Source organism: Callospermophilus lateralis, chromosome 4 (assembly GCF_048772815.1).
Source record: "Callospermophilus lateralis isolate mCalLat2 chromosome 4, mCalLat2.hap1, whole genome shotgun sequence".
NCBI lineage: Eukaryota > Metazoa > Chordata > Mammalia > Rodentia > Sciuridae > Callospermophilus > Callospermophilus lateralis.
The window spans coordinates 148,316,235-148,340,268 of NC_135308.1; the positions used below are offsets into that span (position 1 = coordinate 148,316,235).

General features: G+C 34.8%; 1 protein-coding gene and 1 non-coding gene across 2 annotated transcripts in view; both read left to right on the top strand.

The window, feature by feature from the left end:
• Nucleotides 1-24,034, top strand: part of Utp20 (UTP20 small subunit processome component) — a 95,971-nt gene that overhangs the window by 48,537 nt on the left and 23,400 nt on the right. Inside the window, exons 27-43 of the mRNA XM_076855007.2 lie at nucleotides 753-961; nucleotides 6,132-6,275; nucleotides 6,983-7,062; nucleotides 8,677-8,906; nucleotides 9,389-9,533; nucleotides 10,888-10,975; nucleotides 11,984-12,127; nucleotides 12,838-12,888; nucleotides 12,989-13,141; nucleotides 14,398-14,553; nucleotides 14,861-15,001; nucleotides 15,416-15,553; nucleotides 18,143-18,282; nucleotides 18,465-18,547; nucleotides 22,161-22,450; nucleotides 23,494-23,633; nucleotides 23,845-24,001. Coding sequence (XP_076711122.2) covers nucleotides 753-961; nucleotides 6,132-6,275; nucleotides 6,983-7,062; nucleotides 8,677-8,906; nucleotides 9,389-9,533; nucleotides 10,888-10,975; nucleotides 11,984-12,127; nucleotides 12,838-12,888; nucleotides 12,989-13,141; nucleotides 14,398-14,553; nucleotides 14,861-15,001; nucleotides 15,416-15,553; nucleotides 18,143-18,282; nucleotides 18,465-18,547; nucleotides 22,161-22,450; nucleotides 23,494-23,633; nucleotides 23,845-24,001 — 2,489 coding nt within the window. The remainder of the gene's footprint in view (nucleotides 1-752; nucleotides 962-6,131; nucleotides 6,276-6,982; nucleotides 7,063-8,676; nucleotides 8,907-9,388; nucleotides 9,534-10,887; nucleotides 10,976-11,983; nucleotides 12,128-12,837; nucleotides 12,889-12,988; nucleotides 13,142-14,397; nucleotides 14,554-14,860; nucleotides 15,002-15,415; nucleotides 15,554-18,142; nucleotides 18,283-18,464; nucleotides 18,548-22,160; nucleotides 22,451-23,493; nucleotides 23,634-23,844; nucleotides 24,002-24,034) is intronic.
• LOC143398694 (U6 spliceosomal RNA) lies at nucleotides 19,664-19,765 on the top strand. The gene has a single exon (XR_013091299.1). It is a non-coding gene; the product is annotated as a U6 spliceosomal RNA (small nuclear RNA).

Sequence of the window (24,034 nt, forward strand, 5' to 3'; positions counted from 1 at the left end):
GTAAGGCAATGTATTGAATTAGTTTGATATTTTTCTGTGATAGTGGGCCCAGCTATTAAAAGAATTTCATTCAGTAAAATATTGTCCTGTAAAGAAAGTTGACTCTAATGAATACAAAAGTTTTTGTTCATGTATAGCCCCATTATAGGAGGGTAGAATGACTTATGGATCAGTTGATTCATGATCTCATCTCAGTTGGTTAAAACATAAGTAATAACATGTTTTCAGTAAGCTCTGAAATCAATATTTCAACAGCTGTTTATAAGGGACTGTTGCTTTATTTCTTAGGCAGGGACTACAAGAGGTATAGAACATTGGATTCTCAGCCTTCATGGAGTTTATAATATAGCAGACCAGTTTTCATGAATCCACTGAACTCAGCTCATTGAAAGATGAGCAAAACAAAAATATGCGTAAAGTTGTCAGGTGGAATGAAAGATTGTTAGTAACTCAGATTTTTAGGAATAGTATTTAAAAAATTGGATGAGAAATGGGCCAAGAGACTGAGTTCTGTGACAAGTTTTTTATTTTATTCCTGAGTTTCCTTATTTAAAGTGGGAATAGGAAAACCTGGCTTACTTAGCTCATTGAATATCTGGTAAGAATCCAAAGGAGATAGTATATGAGAAAGGTGCATTGTCATTTATTAATTATAACAGTAGAAAATACTGTATTATAGAGGAAAATTGAAGCCATAATTACATATAGTAATAACATCTTACAGTACACAATTATCTCTTCTGTTTTGTTAGGAGAGTGCCATTCTGCAGTCATTCAAGCAGTAGAAGATTTGGATTTGTCTAAAGTTCTTCCTTTGGGACGTCAGCATGGAATTTTAAATAGCCTTGAAATAGTATTGAAAAATATTAGCCATCTGATCAGTGAATATTTACCGAAGATTTTGCAGATATTGCTCTGTATGACAGCAACCGTATCACACATCCTTGACCAGCGAGAAAAGGTGAGAGATTTGACTATAGATGCTTCTTCTTGGGCTGAGGAGTCTGGTTTACTTTGGGAATTGGGTTGGGGACTGAAATACTAACATCCTTCTAACCTAAATCTTCTTATATATAACCCTTGAGAGTGTCTCTTTAAAATCAATCTTCCATTTATTAGGAATCTAATATTTATGTACAAATACTTATGTATGACAAGCAAATGCAAATTCCTTGTTATCAAGTGTATGTTTTTAAAGGAGGTGGAATAATAGTAGACCTGTATACATTTCTCAGAAACTCAGCTCACTGAGCTGGTGTGTCTTGAAATTTAATTTCAGAAGCTGAAGAGTTGTTAAACTATCATCCAGTTGTCGTTTCTTCAGAATGGTTGGTAAATAAATCAGTCACTGTTGCCATCATCCTTGTTACTTTGAGATATAGTTACATGGGACTCCAAGTATATGCTTCCCTACAATTTGCAGTGTCTTGAATAGATAAGCAGGGAGATGAGAGAAGACACATCAACTGACTAGCTGCCAAGAAGTGTTCTAGAAGATGTTTTCTGAATTGTATTCCAAACAATATACTTACATTTCATTGAAACAAGTATATAGGTGTAAGTGTACTCTTTGGAATTTAATGAAATAATCCATATGTAATAATTTCAGGGACTGACCTCGAAGTAAAGATCCAGGCTCATTTCATTTATGAATATGTCTGGTGAATCGCCTCTCAAATACAGTCCTAATAAATGACTTACATTTTTAAATATTTTTATTTATTTATTTATTTATTTTTATTGGTTGTTCAAAACATTACAAAGCTCTTGACATATCATATTTCATACATTAGATTCAAGTGGGTTATGAACTCCCATTTTTACCCCAAATACAGATTGCAGAATCACATCGGTTACACATCCACATTTTTACATAATGCCCTATTAGTAACTGTTGTATTCTGCTACCTTTCCTATCCTCTACTGTCCCCCCTCCCCTCCCCTCCCATCTTCTCTCTCTACCCCATCTACTGTAATTCATTTCTCTCCTTGTTTATTTTCCCATTCCCCTCACAACCTCTTATATGTAATTTTGTATAACAATGAGGGTCTCCCTCCATTTCCATGCAATTTCCCTTTTCTCTCCCTTTCCCTCCCACCTCATGTCTCTGTTTAATGTTAATCTTTTCTTCCTGCTCTTCCTCCCTGCTCTGTTCTTAATTGCTCTCACTATATCAAAGAAGACATTTGGTATTTGTTTTTTAGGGATTGGCTAGCTTCACTAAGCATAATCTGCTCTAGTGCCATCCATTTCCCTGCAGATTCCATGATTTTGTCATTTTTTAGTGCTGCGTAATGCTCCATGGTGTATAAATGCCACATTTTTTTTTATCCATTCATCTATTGAAGGGCATCTGGGTTGGTTCCACAGTCTAGCTATTGTGAATTGTGCTGCTATGAACATCGATGTGGCAATATCCCTGTAGTACGCTCTTTTAAGATCTTCAGGGAATAGTCCGAGAAGGGCAATAGCTGGGTCAAATGGTGGTTCCATTCCCAGCTTTCCCAGGAATCTCCATACTGCTTTCCAAATTGGCCGCACCAATTTGCAGTCCCACCAGCAATGTACAAGAGTACCCTTTTCCCCACATCCTCGCCAGCACTTGTTGTTTGACTTCATAATGCCTGCCAATCTTACTGGAGTGAGATGATATCTTAGGGTGGTTTTGATTTGCATTTCTCTGACTGCTAGAGATGGTGAGCATTTTTTCATGTACTTGTTGATTGATTGTATGTCCTCCTCTGAGAAGTGTCTGTTCAGGTCCTTGGCCCATTTGTTGATTGGGTTATTTGTTATCTTATTGTTTAATTTTTTGAGTTCTTTGTATACTCTGGATATTAGGGCTCTATCTGAAGTGTGGGGAGTAAAAATTTGTTCCCATGATGTAGGCTCCCTATTTACCTCTCTTATTGTTTCTCTTGCTGAGAAAAAACTTTTCAGTTTAAGTAAGTCCCATTTGTTGATTCTTGTTATTAACTAAATATTTTTATTTTAAAATAATTTCAACATAATAATAAGTGAAAATTGACTGGCAAAATTTTAGGCTGCATTTTGGTGCTAGGCATGGATGTAAGTCTGTTTTAGTAGTGAAACAACCAGTGTAGAATTCCTCAGGTGGAAAGTCATGGCATGTTCTAAGAAGAAAAAAGGTAGAGGTAGCAGAAATCAGGAACGTTGGGCAAGGTGACGTTCAGCTATAAAGTAGATAGGGTGGGTTATATATACTTGTAGGCTATGGCAGGAGGTGCATTTACATCTAAGTATAAAAGTACACTTAAGGGGCTGAGGTTGTGGCTCAGCGGTAAAGCACTTGCCTCGCACATGCAAGGCCCTGGGTTTGATCCTCAGCACCATATATAAATAAATAAAATAGAGTTTAAAAAAAAAAAAAGTACACTTAAACAGCTTAGTGGTGGGAAGTTCCTGAGAGTGTTGAAGCAGGGGAGTGATAAAGACTGTCTGATGTTTAAAAATATCACTTTGGTTTCTTGGTAGAAAAGAGGTCGTGGGAGGTCAAGAGTGAATACTGAAAGTAGGTCTTGGAAAAATCTTTCTGAGTTATATTGAGAGCTAAAGGACTATAGGAAGAACTATGTTTATGCTTTATAGCAAGTGAAAGTGACTATGGATACATTAAACCATGAGAAGTGATAGCTTTTGTAAAGCCTCTAAAAGTCCTTTGAATTTTTGGTTAACTTAGAAGTTACTCAATAATGCAGCCTTGCTACCAGGTAATCAGTAACTCAGAGGATCATTTGTGCAATTTTACAGTTCATTAGTTAGTGAGGTGTTAAGCTTATGCATAGTTATGAGGTTTCTTCTTTTTATTTTTTAACAAGTCTATGGAATTCCTTAAAGTGGCATGATGCAATTATTCTACAGTGAATTTTCTTGAGTTAAAGTTTTACATTTATGTGTTTGAGTTCAGTTACACATTTGCTGTTTTATGTCTTTCCTATCCTTCAGGGTACTGACGACATTAAAAGATGTACTGTGAAGATTATTGTTCGCTTTGTGGGTGTTTTGTACATTTAAGTGGTGTAGTAATGTACATAATCTCAGCCATACTGACAGTTAAGGAATTAAAGTCTCCAGTTGCTCATTTTGAGAGTTTTTTCCAGTTTATCCAACAGTTTTAGAGTAAACTGGGTAGCCAGCACTGGAGTTGCAGAAACAAGTAGGGCCTGCCAATCCTACCCACAAGGAGGGAGGGGGATAGGTGGGATTAGAGAAGGACAGGAATGTCTTATTTAAAATCATGGTTGCTGATGTTGGTTTGGCATTTGCTTCAGATAATGGTGATACCAAGTTATTTTAAGTATCAGTGACAGTATTTATCTTTCACCCCAAGTATAATTTAGCTCATATAAAACACTGCCAGTAGAATTGAAGCAGATCAGAGTGACTTATAACTATGTCACCTCTTGTATTTGCCTGTCATTTCTTTCATCTTTTTAACTTGTATAATATTAGCTGATAGTAGATGATATGTGAGATACTATGGTCCCTTAGGTTTGTACAACAAATTAATTAAGAGCATTCTTATTCATTCTTATTTAAGTCACCTGAATTTAAAATGTACTATTTCAGATTCAAATCGATCTGTTGATCAGATTTTCATGGAAGTAACTTCCCTTTTAGTTTTTTATGTGATATCCTGGTAATTGACTTGATATTCAGCATCTGAGTGCATTTCAGTCATCTGTACATTTTTAGGGTGGTCTTTAGATGTTGATGTAGGTAATAAAAGTCATATATACAAATAAGTTGGCACTTTTGTACCCATCACCCACAGTATGTTAGTCAGTTGGCAAAATAGTCAGGGGTTGAAACTTCCTCTTTAAGTCTGGTTTTTACAACATTCTCTACCTGATAGAAATCTCTGAGGCCATTGTCTCTCTTATTACTGGCCTACACTTTTTCATTTTTTAATATCAAGTGGAAATTCTTTTCCATAAAGTTTACTCTTTCCAGATTCATAGAATTTCTTATCTGTTGAATATCTTTGGAATTTTCAGTCTCTCATCTAATTGAATAAATTTGTATCCAGTTAAGATTTTAAGTTGAGGTCAAGATTAGGACCGTAATGTCATTGGTGGGGACTCACTACATTATTCTACTTTGAGTCTGAACAATTGGCTGCGTGTTTGTGATTTTTATATCTCATAGAGCAAGGAGAATGCAGTAGAAATAGCAATATCTGTTATAAAAAGAAGTTTGCTTTTAATTCAGACCCATTGATCTTCCATACCTTAATTCATTCTCTTTTCTTTACTACACAAAATAGTCTACATTATGGAAAGGTCACAGATTCTTTGATTTGTCCCCTAGACTAATTTTAACAAGAATAATTTAAAACTTCTAGTTTTAAGAAAAGATACAATTATCCATGTTTATAGCAGCACCATTCACCATAGTCAAGTTATAGAACCAACTTTGTGTCTATATACAGTGGAGTTTTATTCAACCATAACAAAGAACAAAATCATTTGCAGAAAAATGGATGGAACTTGAGAGCATTACGTTAACGAAATAAGCCAGACTCAGAAAATCAAGGACGATGCTTTCTTTTGTATGTGAAAGCCAGAGAGAGAAAGGGGAGTGGAAGTAGGATCTCAAGAATTTGACTCAGAAATAGAAAATAACAATTAATAAACAATTTGGAAGATTTTAAGTGGCAAAAAATAAGAATAATACAGTGTGAAAATGAAAAGGAACATTACTCTGAGTTGAAATGAAGTTCTAATTCTTTTCCCCCTAATCCTGATTCTGAGGCATTGAGATGGGGTGGGGGGGGAGGTTTTGTTTAGAACATTCTATTTATGCAAAGTTGTTGCAGATGTGATTATTTTTTCTTAAGGACAGTGAATGTGATTTTACTGGGCAGTGATAGCAGAGCACTTGATTTTTTTTTGCTCTGATTTTCCTTCCAGTTCAATGAGACTAGCAATGTGACTTGCTCCTTTGATGTCCCCATGTGAATCAGAGTAAATAGATTTAATAACAGGATTTTCAGTTCAGTTTGACATCTGAGCAGGAGAGCCTTTCTGAGGAATCAGGAAAAAAATTTGGGTATGTACTTTTTTTTCTTTTCTTTTTTTTTTAATATAGCAGATCTTCTGTTTTGCAGATACAGCTGAGGTTTATTAACCCACTGAAAAATTTAAGACGTCTTGGAATCAAAATGGTTACTGATATCTTTTTGGATTGGGAATCCTATCAGTTCAAAACAGAAGAAATTGATGCTGTGTTTCATGGTGCAGTTTGGCCCCAGGTAAACCTAAATTTCTATTTTCTGCCTGGGCATCTTCTGCTTCCTTATTATTAATTTAACATCTCAGTCTGCCTCCTAGACATGAATGTTTATTCTGGTCTTTTTTTCTTAACAGCAAGCATTTCTTTATTTCTGAAAGTTTTCACAACACGTTTTTTTTTCCCCCTCCACTACTAGATCTAAAGATCAAGAGTCTAGTTTTTTGAATATGTAGGCATTTGTACTTAAAGCTAATTTGAATATGATTGTATCTGTAAACAAAATTAACTTTCATAGCTCCTCACAAATAAACATTAAGGGGAAATATTCAGGTGTTTTTGGTGTGCGTTTTCTTGTTTGATTTCTCTAGTTGTAATCACTTGATGCTAGAGATGTAGATACAGCACAGAAGACTACAGGAGAGATTTGATCTTAGGAGATTTCTAGCTGCATGAATTCTCAATCCTTTCTGACCATTTGAAACTTAAAATACCTGATTCCTTCAAGTCAAGAACTTCCATGCATCATCTCTGCCATTTCTTTGATGTCAATATTATTTTGCTTCCCTTTATCTTTTTCTTAGCCTTTGTTTACATGTTAATCCCTATCCCTTGTTTTTTGCTTCATCTTGTGATACGATTTCTCTGTTCTGCTTGTTGGTTGTTTTTGCTTTTCTATAATTCTCTATGTGTTTTTATTTTATGTTCATTTTAAATTTTGTTTTGTAGATCTGCAGGATTGGATCTGAGAGTCAGTATTCACCTACTCCTCTGCTGAAACTAATTAGTATATGGAGCAGAAATGCAAGGTATAATCTTCCCCCTTCTCCCCCTTTAAAAAGGGATGGTGTTTTGGGTTAATCTAATCAAAACTAGCCTAGGGAACTTCTTTTATATTTGATACTCACCTGAAAAAAAATCTAAAAAGTCTGACTCCTTGGAATCCTCATGGCAGGAGGTATGCACATGTAGTTTTATGTAGAAAAATTAATGAATGAATATTTCAGAACCACTCCATGGGAATGTTACTCTTTGATTAAAAATAAATTCACATTTTGAAGTTCACTTACAATTTATGTAAGTGTCCATCAGATATTAAAAAAAGTTTTTCCATCTGTATAGAAGTCTAATGTTTACCTAAATGCATGTAGAGCTGAACAATAGCCAGCATCTTTAAGCTTATAATAAGGATAAATTGTCTCAGAAATTAGGTGAACTCAAGACAACAAATACTTCCTTACCAACTAGAGTGATTGTGCAGTTTATTGTCCCCTACATTCCTTTGTGTGAAAAGATGCTGAAACTAATGAAGCTAAGACAGCCAACATAACTGGGAATGTCCTTGACCACACTCTCAATTGTACTGATTCTCATTACCATGATCCTCAGTCTCTTCCTCCTGGGAGTACTGTCCACTCTTTTAAGGCCCTGACATCACATACAACTTTCATTGTACTCTCTGTCTTTATAATTATCTGCCCAAGCCTCCTTGCGGACAGAAACCATTTCTCACTCATAATTATGTCTTTCTCCACACAGGGTTGCTCCTCTTAATCCATGTTTAGTTAGTATTCATTGCATGTTGAATGAATGTTTGAAGTTTCTGATTGAGCCATACACCTCAGCATGGAGCAATACCATTCTCCTGTGGCCTCTGAGCCTCAGTGTCTCTAACTATATAATGGAAATAAAAAGAGTCCTACCTCATTGATAACAGAAATGATAATATGTAAAGTATCTTGCTTGGAACCTGTGCATACTGTGCCCAATATTTATTATACAGAAAAACATATGAATACAACCTCAGAACTTTTTCATCAGCTTGTTAGTACTAAGTACTTGAACTCTTTTCTCCAGTGATAGTGAATTGATAGCAAACTATCTGAATTTTTTCTTATAAATTGTTAGTATTATAGTTCCTGGAAATTTTTTAAAAAATTAAAATTTAAGATTTTAAAAAATATTTTAAATTTTAAAAACCTTCTAATGGGGAGATTTCACATTAAAAAATAAAAATAGGCTTTCACATGTTTTTTTTTTTTTCAGAAAGGGCTAAGACTGGAATTAGACTGTGGTTCAGATTGCATCTCTACAACTTTTTTAGTTGTTTATTAACACAATGACTTTGGAATAAGTCTCAGTTTTTTCATCAGTAATGTGGAAATACTACTACCTAATAGAGATATTGTAAGGATTAAATAAGAAATGTATAAAAAGTGCCTAAGTAGTATAATGTTTTACGAGGTGTGCTTAGTTTAGATCAAGTTTTAGATTTTAAAGTAATTCCTCTTTTAAGCAAACCTTTTAATGTTCATACACACTCGTCTATATTTGTTAAACTCATTGTAAAAATTCATATGGAACATATTTTAGAAACAAATGTTAGAAAATAGATGATTATTACAATGGTTTTTTCCCTGCAGATATTTTCCTTTCCTGGCTAAACAGAAACCTGGGCACCCAGAATGTGATATATTGACCAATGTCTTTGCAATTCTCTCAGCAAAGAATCTCTCTGATGCCACAGCCAATATTGTGATGGATATAGTTGATGACCTTCTTAACCTTCCAGATTTTGAGCCTACAGAAGCAGTCTCGAGCTTGCCAGTAACTGGATGCGTGTACACTGCCGACACCGTAGTAAACACAGAAGGTGTGTATGTTGTATAAAGCAAATAATTCTTTGTCTTCAGAGGCAGTGACTCTTCTCAAAAATGAAAAAGTCCGTAGAATTGACTTTCTTAATTGAGTGCTCAGGGTTTCTTTTCTCTGGGAAGTAGTACTCTATTTATAAAAACTGAATTTTCTTTGAACACATAGAAATGCAGATTACTTACTGCCCTCAGAGACTCAGTTATCCTTTAGGAAATTATCAGATGACTTCTACCATTATCTCTCTGAATTCTTCTTACCATATTACTCCAAAAATTCTATTACTGTTATCAAAAATGGAATAAATAAAGCCTCATGTATCTCTAACATAAATTTTTGTTTTATCTAGAAATATAAGTCTTTTAAGTAAGAAAAAGTTGTTTAAGGTTTAGAGTTGAAATTTAATTGTTTATTAGTAGTTGATTTCTTTCTGTATCTGTCATCGAGAAGATACTATACAAGACATTAATAACTGTGTTTCAGAGTCTATCACTATGGGAGGAAGATTAATTCTACCTCATGTACCTACAATTCTTCAGTACCTCAGCAAAACCACAATAAGTGCTGAAAAGGTGAAAAAGAAAAAGAATAGGGCACAAGTCAGTAAAGAACTTGGTATTCTTTCAAAGTAAGTGACATTGATACTTAAAATATTACATTATCATGCATGGTTATGCTTTTTTTTTTTTTTTTTTACATGCTTTTCAATTGTTTGAACATGGTAAATAAGTTTTAAAAATTTTCAGTAGTATGTAGTACGTCCTAGATTCAATACCCAGTACTACTATCTCTCTTTCTCACACACACACACACACAAAGCATATCTGTAGGGGTGGGAGTGTACCTCAGTGTTGTAGCAGGGGGTTAGCATGTGCAATGCCCTGGGTCCAGTCCCTAATACCAAAAAAAAACTTACAGCATTTTAAATGCCCTACACTTTTAAGTTACAGAATTGTTTCTTTGCTGACATAATCACTAGAAACTTCTCATGCATTTGCCTTCATGTAATTAAAGACAGTTGACTTCAGAGTCCTACATCAGACTACTAGATTTTGCTTAGTTAGTATTTGCATATTTTAATTAAAGCCTTGGCTTCAGTGAGATCATTACCCTTTTCTGTTTTATCCTTTTTGTTTTTGATTTTTTATGTTAATTGGAAAAAAAAAATGATTAATTTGAAAGAACAGATTGTTTTGTTTGTTTGTTTTTAAGAGTCTGTTTGTCAATAGACCCTAGTAGTATATAATTGTGATTTCTGTAAAGGGCAAGGTTAGTAAACCCAAGTGCAAGAAATGACTTTATCTTAGGGTTTAGGGATATAGCTCAGTGATAGAGTTCTTCCTTAGTATGTACAAGGCTCTAATAATCCCCCTGTTACAGGGCTGTTACAAGAGTTATTGAAATGCTGTATGTAAAACTTTAAATCTTAGCAAAAATGTTATTTCCTTGCAAAGTAAGAAATCATAAATTCCACCAGGCATGATAGCCCACACCTGTAATCCCAGTGGCTTGGGAGGCTGAGACAGGAGGATTGTAAGAACAAAGCCAGGCTCAGCAATTTAGCAAGGCCCTAAGCAACTTAGCAGACCCTGTCTCAAATTAAAAAATGAAAAAAAAAAAGTCTGGAGATGTAGCTCAGTGGTTAAGTGCCCTGGGGTTCAATTTATGATATCAAAAAAAGAAAGAAGGAAGGGCGGGAGGTGGGGGAGAAAGAGAGGGGGAGCCCACCTATGGGATCAGATATTGTAAAAGAATTAGAATCATCCTAGGAACCTGTTGTTGTAGAGGAATAAGATTAGAGGGTACTGCTAAATAACTAAGTTACCCTTCTTACACATGTACAGTACTCCAAAGCCACTGTCAATTCAAATGTTAAATGTCTGTGTTTAGTTGCTAATGATTTTCTACAAAAAGTTAACTCCTTAGAGAAATATTCTCAACTTGTTTGTCTTCCTAACATATCCATTTGTTTTCTTCTCTAGGATAAGCAAGTTTATGAAAGACAAAAAACAAAGTTCTGTCCTCATTACACTTCTCCTTCCTTTCCTCCACCGTGGCAATATTGCTCAGGTACAAATTCATACAACATTTGCTTTGTCTTTGAAGTGGCACTTTATCACTAGTTACAAGCAACAATTTTACTGTTTTTTTGTTTTGGTTTTGTTTTGTGTGTGTGTGTGCTGAAGATTGAACTTGAGCACTCACCCACTGAGCCACATCCCCAGCCCAATTTTGTATTTTATTTAGAGACAGGGTCTCACTGAGTTGCTTAGCACCTCACAGTTGCTGAGGCTGCTTTGAACTCACAATCCTCCTGTCTCAGCCTCCCTAACCACTGGGATTACAGGTGTGTAAGAATTTAACCACTGCACCCAGCTGTTGGTTAAATTCTTTGATGCGTCTGTCCCAAGGAACTTAAAAAACTATATAGAAATTAGATGTAGAAAATTTTTCACAGAAATAGGTATGGGGACAGGCAAAAAGGTAACACATTATCGTCAGCCACAACAGTAAAAGTTTTAGTCTCTTTATTTTCTTTGTTTAGTTTCTAATTTTTAATCTCAAATATGGATCACATGGTAAAAACTCAGTGAAAGTCAGACTTTTTAATATTTAGACATAGTGAAGAATTTCTAACCCTCAAACCCTTCCTCAGTTATGCATCTCCGAGTGGCTCATTCACTCATTCAATAAGGCCTCAGGAGGACTGATCATCACTTGCTATAGCACTGTATAAAGTACTTTCAGTTTAGAATACCACAAATCTGTGGATGACCAGAAGTGTCTTGTTTCCCTTCAGCAAGCTTGTTTTGTTAGCTCTTTTTTTCATTACACAATTGCAGAAATTATGTTTCAAAACCACATTTTTCTCTATTAGAATTAAAGGAAGAAACTATTATCAACATTATTGAATCTTATATTAAGTTAAAATTCTAAAACCTTTTAAAAGACTATGCAGTTATTTTTCCAGGTACTACTTTTACATATCAATAATTATTTCCAATGCTATAATATATCAAAATACAAGTTGACCTGTTCTATAAATTACTGAAATGAGATTTCTCATTTCTTCTAAAGGATACGGAGGTTGATATTCTGGTGACAGTGCAAAACTTGTTAAAACACTGTCTGGATCCTACAAGCTTTCTCAAGCCTCTTGCCAAACTCTTCTCAGTTATTAAGAACAAGTTGTCAAGACAGTTGCTTTGTACAGTGTTCCAGGTATGTAATATTTATTTCTACCCCAAATCACCCTTTCTTTAAAAGATAACTGTGATATAGTGACACAGCCATATCAATGTTTATAGCAACTCAATTCACACTAGCTAAACTATGGAACCAACCTAGATGCCCTTCAGAAGATGAATAGATAAAGAAAATGTGGTATATACACAATGGAATACTACTCTGCCTTAAAAAAGAGTGAAATTATGGCATTTGCCAGTAAATAGATGGAACTGGAGGATATTATGCTAAGCGAAATAAGCCAATCCCAAAGGCCAAATGTTTTCTCTGATGTGCAGATACTAATTCACAATAAGGGGGTGAAGAATGGATCTATTTTGGACTAAACAGAGGAGAGGAAGGGACAGGAGGGATTATGGGGTAGGAATGACAGTAGAATGAATTGGACACTATTACCCTATGTGCATATAAGATTATATGACCTATGTAACTCTACAATCATGTACAACCAGATGAATGAGAATATACTCCATTTGTAGATGACACGTCAAAATGCAATTTACTGTCACATATACTAATTAGAACAAAATTTAAAATATATTTTAAAAAACTGACATAAAAAGCATCAGAACAACCTTTTTTTGTGACAGTAGGATGGTTTTGTATGAATTTGTGTACTGAGCTAAGGGGAAGAAGTCAGAAAAGTTAAAATTCTATTCACTGATCAACCATTCTTTTCCTTTTAGAGTCTTTCTGATTTTGAGAGTGGACTAAACTATATTACTGATGTTGTCAAGGTAAGGAAGGAGTCTCATTTCTCTTTGATGTCAAAATCATTATCATTTTTAAGATTTATGCACCTTATCATTTATGTGATTTCAATGGCATTTCTTGTAGCTTAATGCCTTTGATCAACGACATCTTGATGACATCAACTTCGACATTCGCTTTGCAGCATTCCAGACCATCACCTCTTACATTAAAGAAATGCAGACTGTGGATGTTAACTTCCTAATTCCAGTTATGCATAATTGTTTTTATAATATGGAGGTAGGTTTTTATAGCAAAATTGTGTGAGATTTTTATTGTTTGATAATACAACCATCTAATACTATCACCTAATTTTTAAATTTGTTTTTGTCAAGGATAAATGTTTTTAGGATAAAATTTCTTTTAGATGAAAAATTTTTCACCTGGCAAAAAACTTACTGTTATTATTCAAAAGGCAGATATTTCAAATAAAATACTGTAGGTAGAAACACTTCAAAAAAAATAAAGTTACATATTAGAAGAAATCCAAAGAGATAGAAAGTAAATTAATGTTTATCAAAAGCTGCAGGAAGGCTGGGGCTGTGGCTCACTAGCAAAGCACTTGCCTAGCGAGTGTGAGGCACTGGGTTTGATCCTTAGCACCACATAAAAATAAACAAATATAATAAAGGCATTCTGTCCATCTATAACTACAAAAAACATTAAAAACTCAATAGAGAAAAAAGCTTCATGGAGGGAGGAATGAGCAATGATCTATGATGAGTATAGGCCTTCTTTTAGGGGCGACAAAATATTCTGAAATTAGATACTGGTAACAGTTTCACAACTCAGAATAGACTAAAAAACCACTGGATTATGTACTTTAAAAGGATGAATTTTATGGTATGTCAATTACATACCTTTTTTGTTGTTGTTAACTAACTTGAAAGTTTGCCCTTTTTATTGATGATATGGTAGAAGTAAAAGGCATTTGGGTTATAGTAAGTGCCATGTTGCTGGATTGAACAAAGTTCAAAAATGACGAAAATGGAATCCTTGCTTTTTATTAGTTATATATCACTTCCAGTTTCAACACTGGTGTTCAGTGTCACTGCCTGGTTGGCTGAATTGGGAATATCTTCTTTATACTAGGCTACATTCTTCAAACCAGGAACTCAGGGGCACGTAACCAAAATTATTCCAGCCAACTCTGTCATTTTCAGTGGTGACCTAATGGTATTGAATATTGAAAATTGACTTCAATGGACCTATTATACTGCTTGTTTGGGAAAATTAAACTAAAACATACCCTTCATAGTGCTTCCTGAAATTAAGAGACACTTCTCAATAAGCATAGTTTCTCAAAGTCACTTATTGATTATATCCTCACATTCCTCCACTGTGTTCGTCCTGAGTTATGCAGTACTCAAGGTGCATTTCTTAGTAGGGACTTTTATAAAAACCAGTGATAATATTTCACTTTCCTTAGGAAATAATATTTCATATTGTATGTAGTTATTATACAGAATAACTTGGGTTCTTTTTCTTATTTTTAGTTAGGAGATATGTCTTTAAGTGATAATGCCAGCATGTGCTTGATGAGTATTATCAAAAAGCTAGCCGCCTTAAATGTCACAGAGAAAGAATATAGAGAAATCATTCATCGTTCACTCCTGGAGAAATTGAGGAAAGGATTGAAGAGCCAGACAGAGGTATTGTAACTTTGTCTTTTGAATACTTTTATCTGAGGTTTGGTTTTAAACTTTCATTCTTCTGCCACTGTTGTGTAGAAAAGGAGTCAGGCTTAGTTAATTTAATTAAGATACTTGAAATAGTGACCAAACGTTTAACAGGAGAGTGGGAATAGATGGGAGCAATCACTTTTGATTTTTTTACAATGGAAATGTTTAGTGCTGGTGGTGGTGATGGTGGTGGTTCTTAATTTAATGGCTTTCTTGGTGCTACATTTTATCTAGGAAGCAGATTGTTTTAAATTTTAATATTTTTCTTGATTTGCAGAGTATTCAACAGGATTATACCACAGTACTTTCCTGTTTAATTCAAACCTTTCCAGATCAGCTCGAGTTTAAAGACTTGGTACAGCTTACTCATTACCATGATCCAGAAATGGACTTCTTTGAGAACATGAAGCACATTCAGGTACACAGCAGTTCTGCTTTTCCCTGCCTGGAAATATGTCTCATTTAGAAAACATTTTTAACTTCCCCCAAAGGTTTAATAAGTTTTTCTTTCCTTGGTTGTTGTTATTAGTCAGGTTTGCAAATAAGATGATCGTTTCCTGGGGTATGATTATTTTAATGATATCACAAACTACAAATCATAATAGTATACCTTTCTCTGTCTTTTCCTAAGTTTCAATGCTTTGGGACCTATTGTTGAACAAATGCTATAGGTTGCATTTCTGTAAGTAAATCAAGGTACAGTTTGCTCACGTAACAAATGGACTGTGTTGGACTCCTTTAATATTTCCATGGAACAAGACAGTGGTCCTAAGGTAGAGCTGGTTATAAGTGAGATTATTCAGTAACTAATTCATATTCTGTCTACTCACAGATCCACAGAAGAGCAAGAGCCTTGAAGAAACTGGCAAAACAGCTAATGGAAGGCAAAGTTGTGATGTCTTCAAAATCTCTTCAGAATTATATTATGCCTTATGCCATGACTCCAATTTTTGATGAGAAAATGCTCAAGGTAGGGCATTAAATCTAGAAACTGACAAATCTCTGCCCATATCATGACACACTTTGCCAAAATGTCGATGAGTTGATGGCATCCGTATTGCCATCTTTACCATAACTAGAGGCTTAGAATAGTTCTAAAGCTGTTATCACTATGCCTGGTACATAGTAAGTGCTATGTAAATGTTGATGTTACTTGAATCTTTACTATTATTATTACCTCACAAAACCCATCCACAAAACATTGCCCTTCTAGAAATGGTCATATTGCTGAGATAATATACTTTTATTTTTGTGTCATAGGACTTCTGGTAAACTCCACTGATCAGCAGAGCCTTTGCCTAAATGGCTCCTAAGAAATGAGATAAAACAATAGCTACCTTTCACATTATACCAGGTACCAGGCACTATTCTGTATACTTGACTTCATCCTCACCACTGCTCAACTTTATGGGATAAAGACTATTCTTTACCACTGTTTTACAGGAGAAGAAACTGAGAGTGGGTGAGGTTTTTTAAGTTTCACAAAAGTGGAGTTGGAACTGGTGTTTGAATTTCTGGCTGTTTTAACCTTTGTACTATACAGAGCTTAGAACAGTGCCTGGTACCTGGGGAAAGTGGCTGAGTATTTATTGATTATATAGATTATGTAGATTAATGAAAGGTGGAACAAAGAAATGGTCACAGAAGTTTAATTGTGGTAGTGTCAGGATTTGTGACTTGAGTTTATGCAATTTATTACATGGCCTTTTACAATAATAGTGTTTATTTAGTTATTAAGAAATATTTAAAAGAATGATGTAAGTAAACCAGGTGCCATTGATCTAAGTAAACCAGGTGCCATTGTACATGCCTACACTGTCTCAGTTTCTTGGGAGGCTGAGCAGGAGATTGTGAAATTGAGGCCAGCCTGGACAATCTAACAAGACCATGACTCAAAAAAAAAGAAGAAGAAGAAGAAGAAAGAATCTAGTAGTTGAAAGATTGCTCCTTGAAACTTCATTCTGATTGTGTCTCCCTTTTAACTGACTTTTAGACTTTTAGCAATATAATTGTTAATAAACTTTGGCCGTAAACTTATAATGTATTTTTCATTTGCCCACATTTTATTTTCCTTCTGTTGGATGAATTTGTTATTTTTTGTTAATTTATTGTTTTCTGATGACTTATTACTAATTGTAATATTTTTATCATAGGTTTTTTACTTCATTAGCTTTAAATAATACAGTACATTGTTATTTTTGCTTTAAATAGTCACTCATCTTTTAATGAGATCTTAAAAAAATAAGGAAAAGGTGTTTTATATTTGCTTGCACATTTGTAATTCCTGGTGCTCTCTATTCCTTTGTGTAGGTCCAGGTGTTCATCCAGTATTGTGCCCTATGTATCATGAATTTTAACACTCTAATTAATAGGAGCATGGACTATTTTCATTTTTAAATAGTCTTTGATGACTCTGTCACCTCTTTTTTATGATTCTTTCCTCTTCTCATCCTTACTCACATATACTCATCAGTACTCAGCTGGAGTTTCAAGGGGCTTTCTGTGTATATGTCTCTTCCTCTGGTAATCTGCCCTGTGGGCTTACTACCGTAGCTCTGTCTCCTTAACTCAGGGAGATCACTGGGCCATTCTTTTACCTTCCTGTGCTGTTTGTGACTGCAGTTCTCTGCACATAGTAAGTTTGTGTAATTACAAGACTCACTTCATGTTTCTTTACTCTCAGAGATCACTGTTCTGTTCTCCCATTCTGTTTAATGTTCAGAGTATGAAAAGTGTTGTTTCATATTGACTCCTTTTCTAGTGATGTTTCTGAGACAGCATTTTGTTGTTGTTGTTGTTGTTTGGTACAAGGAATTAAACCCAGGGACACTCAACCACTGAGCTATATCCCCTGCCCTTTTCTATTTTTTTATTTAGAGACAGGGTCTCATTGAGTTGCATAGGGTCTCGCTATGTTGCTGAGGCTAGCTTTGAACTAACGATCCTTCTGCCTCAGCCTCCTGAGCTGCTGGGATTACAGGTGTGTGTCACTGTGCCCAGCTAAAATAGTGTAGTTTCGATTGCTAAGAGCAATGTAGTGTATAGTTTTTGATATTTGTCAATTTTTTTTTTCAGTGCCAGCCACTGAGCCCAGGACCTTGCACATGCTAAACAGTCTACCATTGTGCTACATCTGAGCCCCAATATTTGTCTACTTCTGTATCTTAAATAGATTTTGTTCACTGTATCTAGTCTTGAAGCAGTTAGGGAGGTCTGAGTGGAAAAGAGTTAATATCCTTTAAAGGAATTTGTCAATGGGAGTTCATATCCCACTTGAATCAAAGTGTGAAATATGATATATCAAGAACTATGTAATGTTTTGAACAACCAACAAAAAAATTAATTTAAAAAAAAAAAGAGCAAACTGAAAAAAAAAATAAAGGAATTTGTCACTCCTTTAAATGCATTTTTTCCTGGAATCAGAAGAGGAAATATGGAGTATAATTGGGACATTTGGATGTTCTCCCCTTTCTATAATTACTAATCATGTACTGTGTGAGCTTTTTAGTAGGCCATCAGCCAATACTTGTTCTACATTTATGCTATTTTTATTTTACAGCATGAAAATATAACCATTGCTGCCATAGAAGTTATTGGAGCTATTTGTAGACATCTTTCTTGGTCAGCATATGTATATTACTTGAAACATTTCATTCATGTCTTACAGTCAGGACAGATCAATCAAAAGTTGGGTGTCAGGTATTGTCAAACTTATTTCTTGAATTTGTCTTTAATCTCTTTATATTGTATTAATAAGGTTATAGTAATGTTTAAAGTAAAAACAAAGACTAGTAAAAGTAATTTTAATATTTATGACTTTACATTAATAGTCAAATGGTATTGGTAATCAAATGAAAATGTGTATATCTTTTTTTTAACAGTTTGCTAGTAATAGTGTTAGAAGCATTCCACTTTGACCATAAAACTCTTGAAGAACAAATGGGGAAAATTCAGGATGAAGAAAGTAAGTTTGTAAAGCTTTCTTAAACTATATTTTCATCCCATATTTTTGGATCATTTATGATTATGAATTAAAGGTGTCAAAATTGAACTTAGTCCTTTTTCTGTTCTTTGCAGCAATGACCAGTTAATGAATCAGGAGAAAGTTAAAATGAATGGTTTATTTAAAAACAAAACAAAACAAAAACTTATTTAACTGTGAAGATGGCCAATCTAAAATTTATTAGTAAAAAAATAATTTGAACTTCAGGTTATTTATCTAGAAGTTCATCACTTTTATATATAGAAAGACCATTAACCAATGAAAGCAAAGCAAATGTAAGAAAAGAAAAAAATGTTAAAGCAACAATTAGTGAAATATAAAAGATACAATAGAGGGAATCAAACAAAACTTTGGTATTTGAAAAGATTATAAACTGACAAATGCCTGCTAAGATTGACCAGGGAAAATAGAAGACAGAATAAACAATATTAAGAACTAAAAAGGATAACAATTAAATGCAAAAAGTAAGATAATATATGTATTTATAAATTTGAAAACATGGGTGGGATATACATATTCTTAGCAAAAATATAGTAGGAAAATTGAAGAAAACTGACTTTAGAATAAAATAAGAAATCTGAATGGATCTCTAACCAATAAAGAAACTAGTCTATAGTTAAGCATCTCCTGATGAAAATGCCAGGTAAAGAATGTTGTATCAGCAAGTTTTAGCAAATATTTAAGGATGGGTAATTTCAAACTTACTAGCTCTTTTAAATGAATAAAAAAGAGGAAGTCCCCACTAACTTACAAAATTGGCATAATTACATACCTAAAACTGGCACAGGTACTCTGAGAATAGAGTGTCACAAGGTCTCATTCATTAATATGGATATAAAAATCCTAAACCAGATATTTACAGATGAAATTTTGTTAAGTGATAAAAAACATTAAAAACCATATCCATGGCTGGTTATTCAAGGAATGCAGTGTTTGCTCAATCCTAGAAAAGCAGTCAGTGGGCTTTAACACATTAGCATATTTAAAAACATGATTGTCTATGTAGACCCCAGGGAAATATTTGATTACATTTCATATATACTCAAGCAAAAGATGTGTTTTAGAAACTTAATGCAAGTGCTTCCTTGGGTATCACATATAATGAAATTGGAACAAGATAGACAAGCACGGCTTCTGTGCAAGTATCACACGCAAATTCGTGAAGCGTTCCACGTTTTTTAAAAATAAAAACCCAATGCAACATCTTACTCAGGGATAAAGAAGTATAAATTTAATTATCACTTAAGAAACAGCATGAGGGGGGCTGGGATTGTGGCTCAGCGGTAGAGTGCTCGCCTAGCACGTGCGAGGCCCTGGGTTCGATCCTCAGCTTCCATAAAAAAAAAAAATAATAAAAAAAATAATGATATATTGTGTCCAATTACAACTAAAAAATAAATATTAAAAAAAGAAAGAAAGAAAGAAACAGCATGAGGGAATAATACCTGATGCTGCTTATCCTGAACATTGAACTATAGGTTCTAGTCAGTATAGAAATATGAAAGAAAAAAAAAATTTAGCACTCAACTAGGCCAAGATGCTTATCCTAATTATTTTGGCTAAAGAGGAATATTCTGCCCCTCCGTTTAGTTTTTGTTTTGTTTTATTAATGGGGTTTGAATCCAGGGCTCTACCTTACTATTGTATCCCCAGCCACCACCACCCTTTTTTTGAGGTGGTATAAAGTTGCCCAGGCTGGCCTCAGACCTGCGTTTCTCCTTCCTTAGCCTCCAGAGTCACCAGGTTTACAGGCATGCACCACTGCACACCACGGCACTATTTTCTTTAATCAGTTAAATCTGCCTTTGGCAATTTTACATAAGTATACTTGTTAATTTAAAAATATTTATTTACTTAACTATTTCTTCTTAGAGAGTTTAGTTACTCTCTCTATTCTAAACTAGCTCAAATTATCCAAGTTTAGTGGTACCCAAATCCATGTAATATATTTAAAAGATAACTGAAATCTGGTTATGCTGGCTGAACTAAATAATGTGCGACACCTGAGTTTGGCTCTCTTAAATGTTGTGCCTTTGACCCCGTGCCATTGATATCTCCATTTAATAGTTGTCTGAAATCTCTTTTGAAAATCGATTGCCAACTCCTGGTGACAATATTCAGGTTTTGTTTTATTTTTATTTATAGAAAATAATTTTGTCCCTAAGAAATATTTCACTAGGATATTTTATTAATTTATTTATATAACTTTAGTTGTTTTTGGAAAAAACTTTTCTTCTTATATGAGGCATAGCTGTGATGAGATCTAACCTCTGCCTGGTAAGGGTGTCAAATAACAAATAAAATATCTTACTTGCAAAGGCTGATTCCAAGTATCTAAAAAGTTAGGGAAGTCAATAGAAAGACTTGCTTTCCTTGGATTAGATTCATATCACTTTAGAAAACACATGTTGAGGTTCATCTCTGAAGACTAGCAGTGGCTTCAGGTGCTGTACAAAACAAATCCTCTCCCTCAAAACAGTCATCAAATTACCATAAGGTCCCTGTCCTTCAAAATAGCTCTTCTCCCTTTGTTTTCCTTCATAAGTAATCTCTTCTGTACTACTCATATCAGATACTGGTAAAACAACATAAAAGACTGGCTATCACATTATGATGCAGCCAAGAGCCCTGCCCTGCTGATCATTACCAGGCCCCAAAATTACCCTAAGTCATCACTGCACAAGTGGAGCACCATAGTCCACAAAATAGTGGTCTTTTTAAGGAATGGGAAAAGGGGTGTAATGAAATTTGAAACCTTTATTGAGCATCTGCTTTGAGCCAGGTTTTATAGACATTATCTCATTTGTTCTGATAAGAAGCTTTCAAGATTCTTAGTATTAGTTACCCCATATTTTTGATATGAGAAACTAAGATTCAGAAATACAAAGTAACATTTCCAAAGCTAGGTAAGCAAAAAAAAAGATTGATGCTCTCATCTTTTGCCATTAACATGTCTGACATGTTTTAGTTAACTGTAGACTTTATTTCATTTAATCCTCACAGTAGCCTTGCAAGGTTGGTGCCAAAGCCCATTGGAGTCATGCTGATTGACTGTGATCATATAGTTTGTTAGCAGGATCAAATCTAGACTTGTCCCACAATACTGTAATTTCCTTTAATAAATTGAATCCTGGAATAAAAAAAATTTCTGCATGGGAATGATTGGCTGGTATTATGGTGTTCATGCCCATGAATAGAAGTTTTTGCTTATGGAAGCAACCACAGGACTCAGGAAGCTTTCTTATCACCTAAGAATTTTTTTCCCAGTGTTCCCCATCCCATTTCCCCAAATAGGTATTCAAGTAATCCTGTCCTGACTATTCAACATTCTTTCATAGTTGCCAGTTTACTTGTCTGTGCCCTTCATTAGACTCTAAATTTTGAGAAAGCAAAAATAGGCCTTTCACTGCCTGCTGCTTCTTTGGCACTTAACCTTGCCTTTCTATACTTGGAGATCGGATCAGATGTTTTTATTAGATGTTAGATGTACATGGAAAACACTACTTGCCACAACTGTGGTGTTTCCTCATTCGATTTAAGGTGACTTTTGTTGTTTGTTTATTATTAAACGTAGATACAGTAGAAATGACTGAGTTACCAGAGTCTGAAGCCATGGAATTCGAGCACATGAATGAGGAAGAAAAAGAAAATATATCTAAGGGGTTGTTAGACAACAGTGAAACTCTTGCACACCCTGATCCAGCTGACTCTGATGGGACAGAGGCTAAGGAATCCGACTGTATCACAAAGTCTGTCTCTTTCCTTCCTCGGAATAAGGAAGAATTGGAGAGAACAATTAAAACTATCCATGGAACAATAACTGGGGATATCCTCCCCAGGCTACATAAGTGCCTCTCATCTACGGTAATAACTCTGTTTGGGGCCAGGCCGGTCTGTAGGAACTTGGGTGCTAGTGAGGCACTGCCACACCAGGCTCCTAAAGTGACTTTGGGGGTTAGCTTTGGGGGGTTTCTGGGGTTTTTTGGTTTTGTTTTCATTCATTCTTTTTGTAGTACTGGGATTGAACCCAGAGGCACTCTTCCACTGAGCTACATCCCCTGCCTCTTAATTTTATTTTGAGTCAGGGACTTTCTAAATTGCCCAGGCTGACCTTGAAGTTGGAACCTCCCCCTTCAGCCTAAGAGTAGCTGGAATTATAGGCTGCACCATCACACACAGCTTGAGTTTCCTTGTACCTCAACATTTTATAATTCCCTTCCCTTCTCTCATCAGTTTCAGTCTCATTTCCTGCTGTAGCTAGTCAGTCAGTAAATGGCCTGGCGTTTTGATTTTGCTATGCTGGATAGATGCTTTTTCTATCTCTGAAGTAAATGTTAAAATGACTCTCATTTCCAAAAAAAGCTAACTAAAAATTAATGTTTTCCATTTTCTACTTTAAAATTCATCTCCTCTGGTTAAGAGGAATTGCATTTAGCAGTGCATATTAATGAAGCTAGAGCCTTTCCTCTTTACTGTAAAACTTTGAGCCCCCAAATTCTGGTCTCTGTGCTGCATCTATGTATTTATAAAGTTTTATGGGAACACATGCCCATTTGTTTCCATGTAATCTAATCCTGGTTTTGCATTACTACAGCAGGGTTACAAGGCCAAATGCTTTTTTTTTTTAACAAAACTTTTTTACAAAAAAGTTTGCCAATTGCTAATATAAGGTATTGACTTGGTCATTTTGTATCTTTGTAAATAAGCCTTGTCTATTGGAGGCATATTTTTCATGTACCAACCATGTTACACAAACATTTGAAAGTTCCAACTGACACAACTTTTAGTTTTTTTAAAGACAGCTAGACATGGGCTTAAACATGAAAAGAGCTTGTCTTTCAAATACAGAGTTCCAGTGTAAGCAGGGCTCTCATCCTTATTTTTGTTTTAACGTGAAATTTTTTTAGACTAAAAGAGAAGAAGAACACAAGCTTATCAAGTCCAAGATTGTGAACGATGAGGAAGTGGTTCGAGTCCCTTTAGCTTTTGCCATGGTTAAACTGATGCAGTCCCTTCCACAAGAGGTCATGGAAGCTAATCTGCCAAGGTATGTATATGACAAATTCAGGGAACCTCAGATATTGGTTCTTTTCTTCTAACTTTTCAATCTTTTTTGTTACAAAGAAGAGAGGTACTATCCTACTTTGCTATACTGAATACTAAGGGAAACCTAGCATTATAAGTAATTAAGAGATAGAATGATATTTGTATTTTTGTGTGTTTATTGATTGATCGTTTTTCAACTTCTTATTTTTTAGTATTTTGCTGAAAGTGTGTGCTCTCCTCAAGAACAGAGCACAGGAAATCAGAGACATAGCACGCAGCACACTCACAAAAATAATAGAAGATCTTGGTGTGCACTTTCTGCAGTATGTTTTAAAAGAATTAAAGACCACCCTTGTCCGTGGGTATCAGGTAAATTGCATTGTGTGCTTTATATTCAAGATG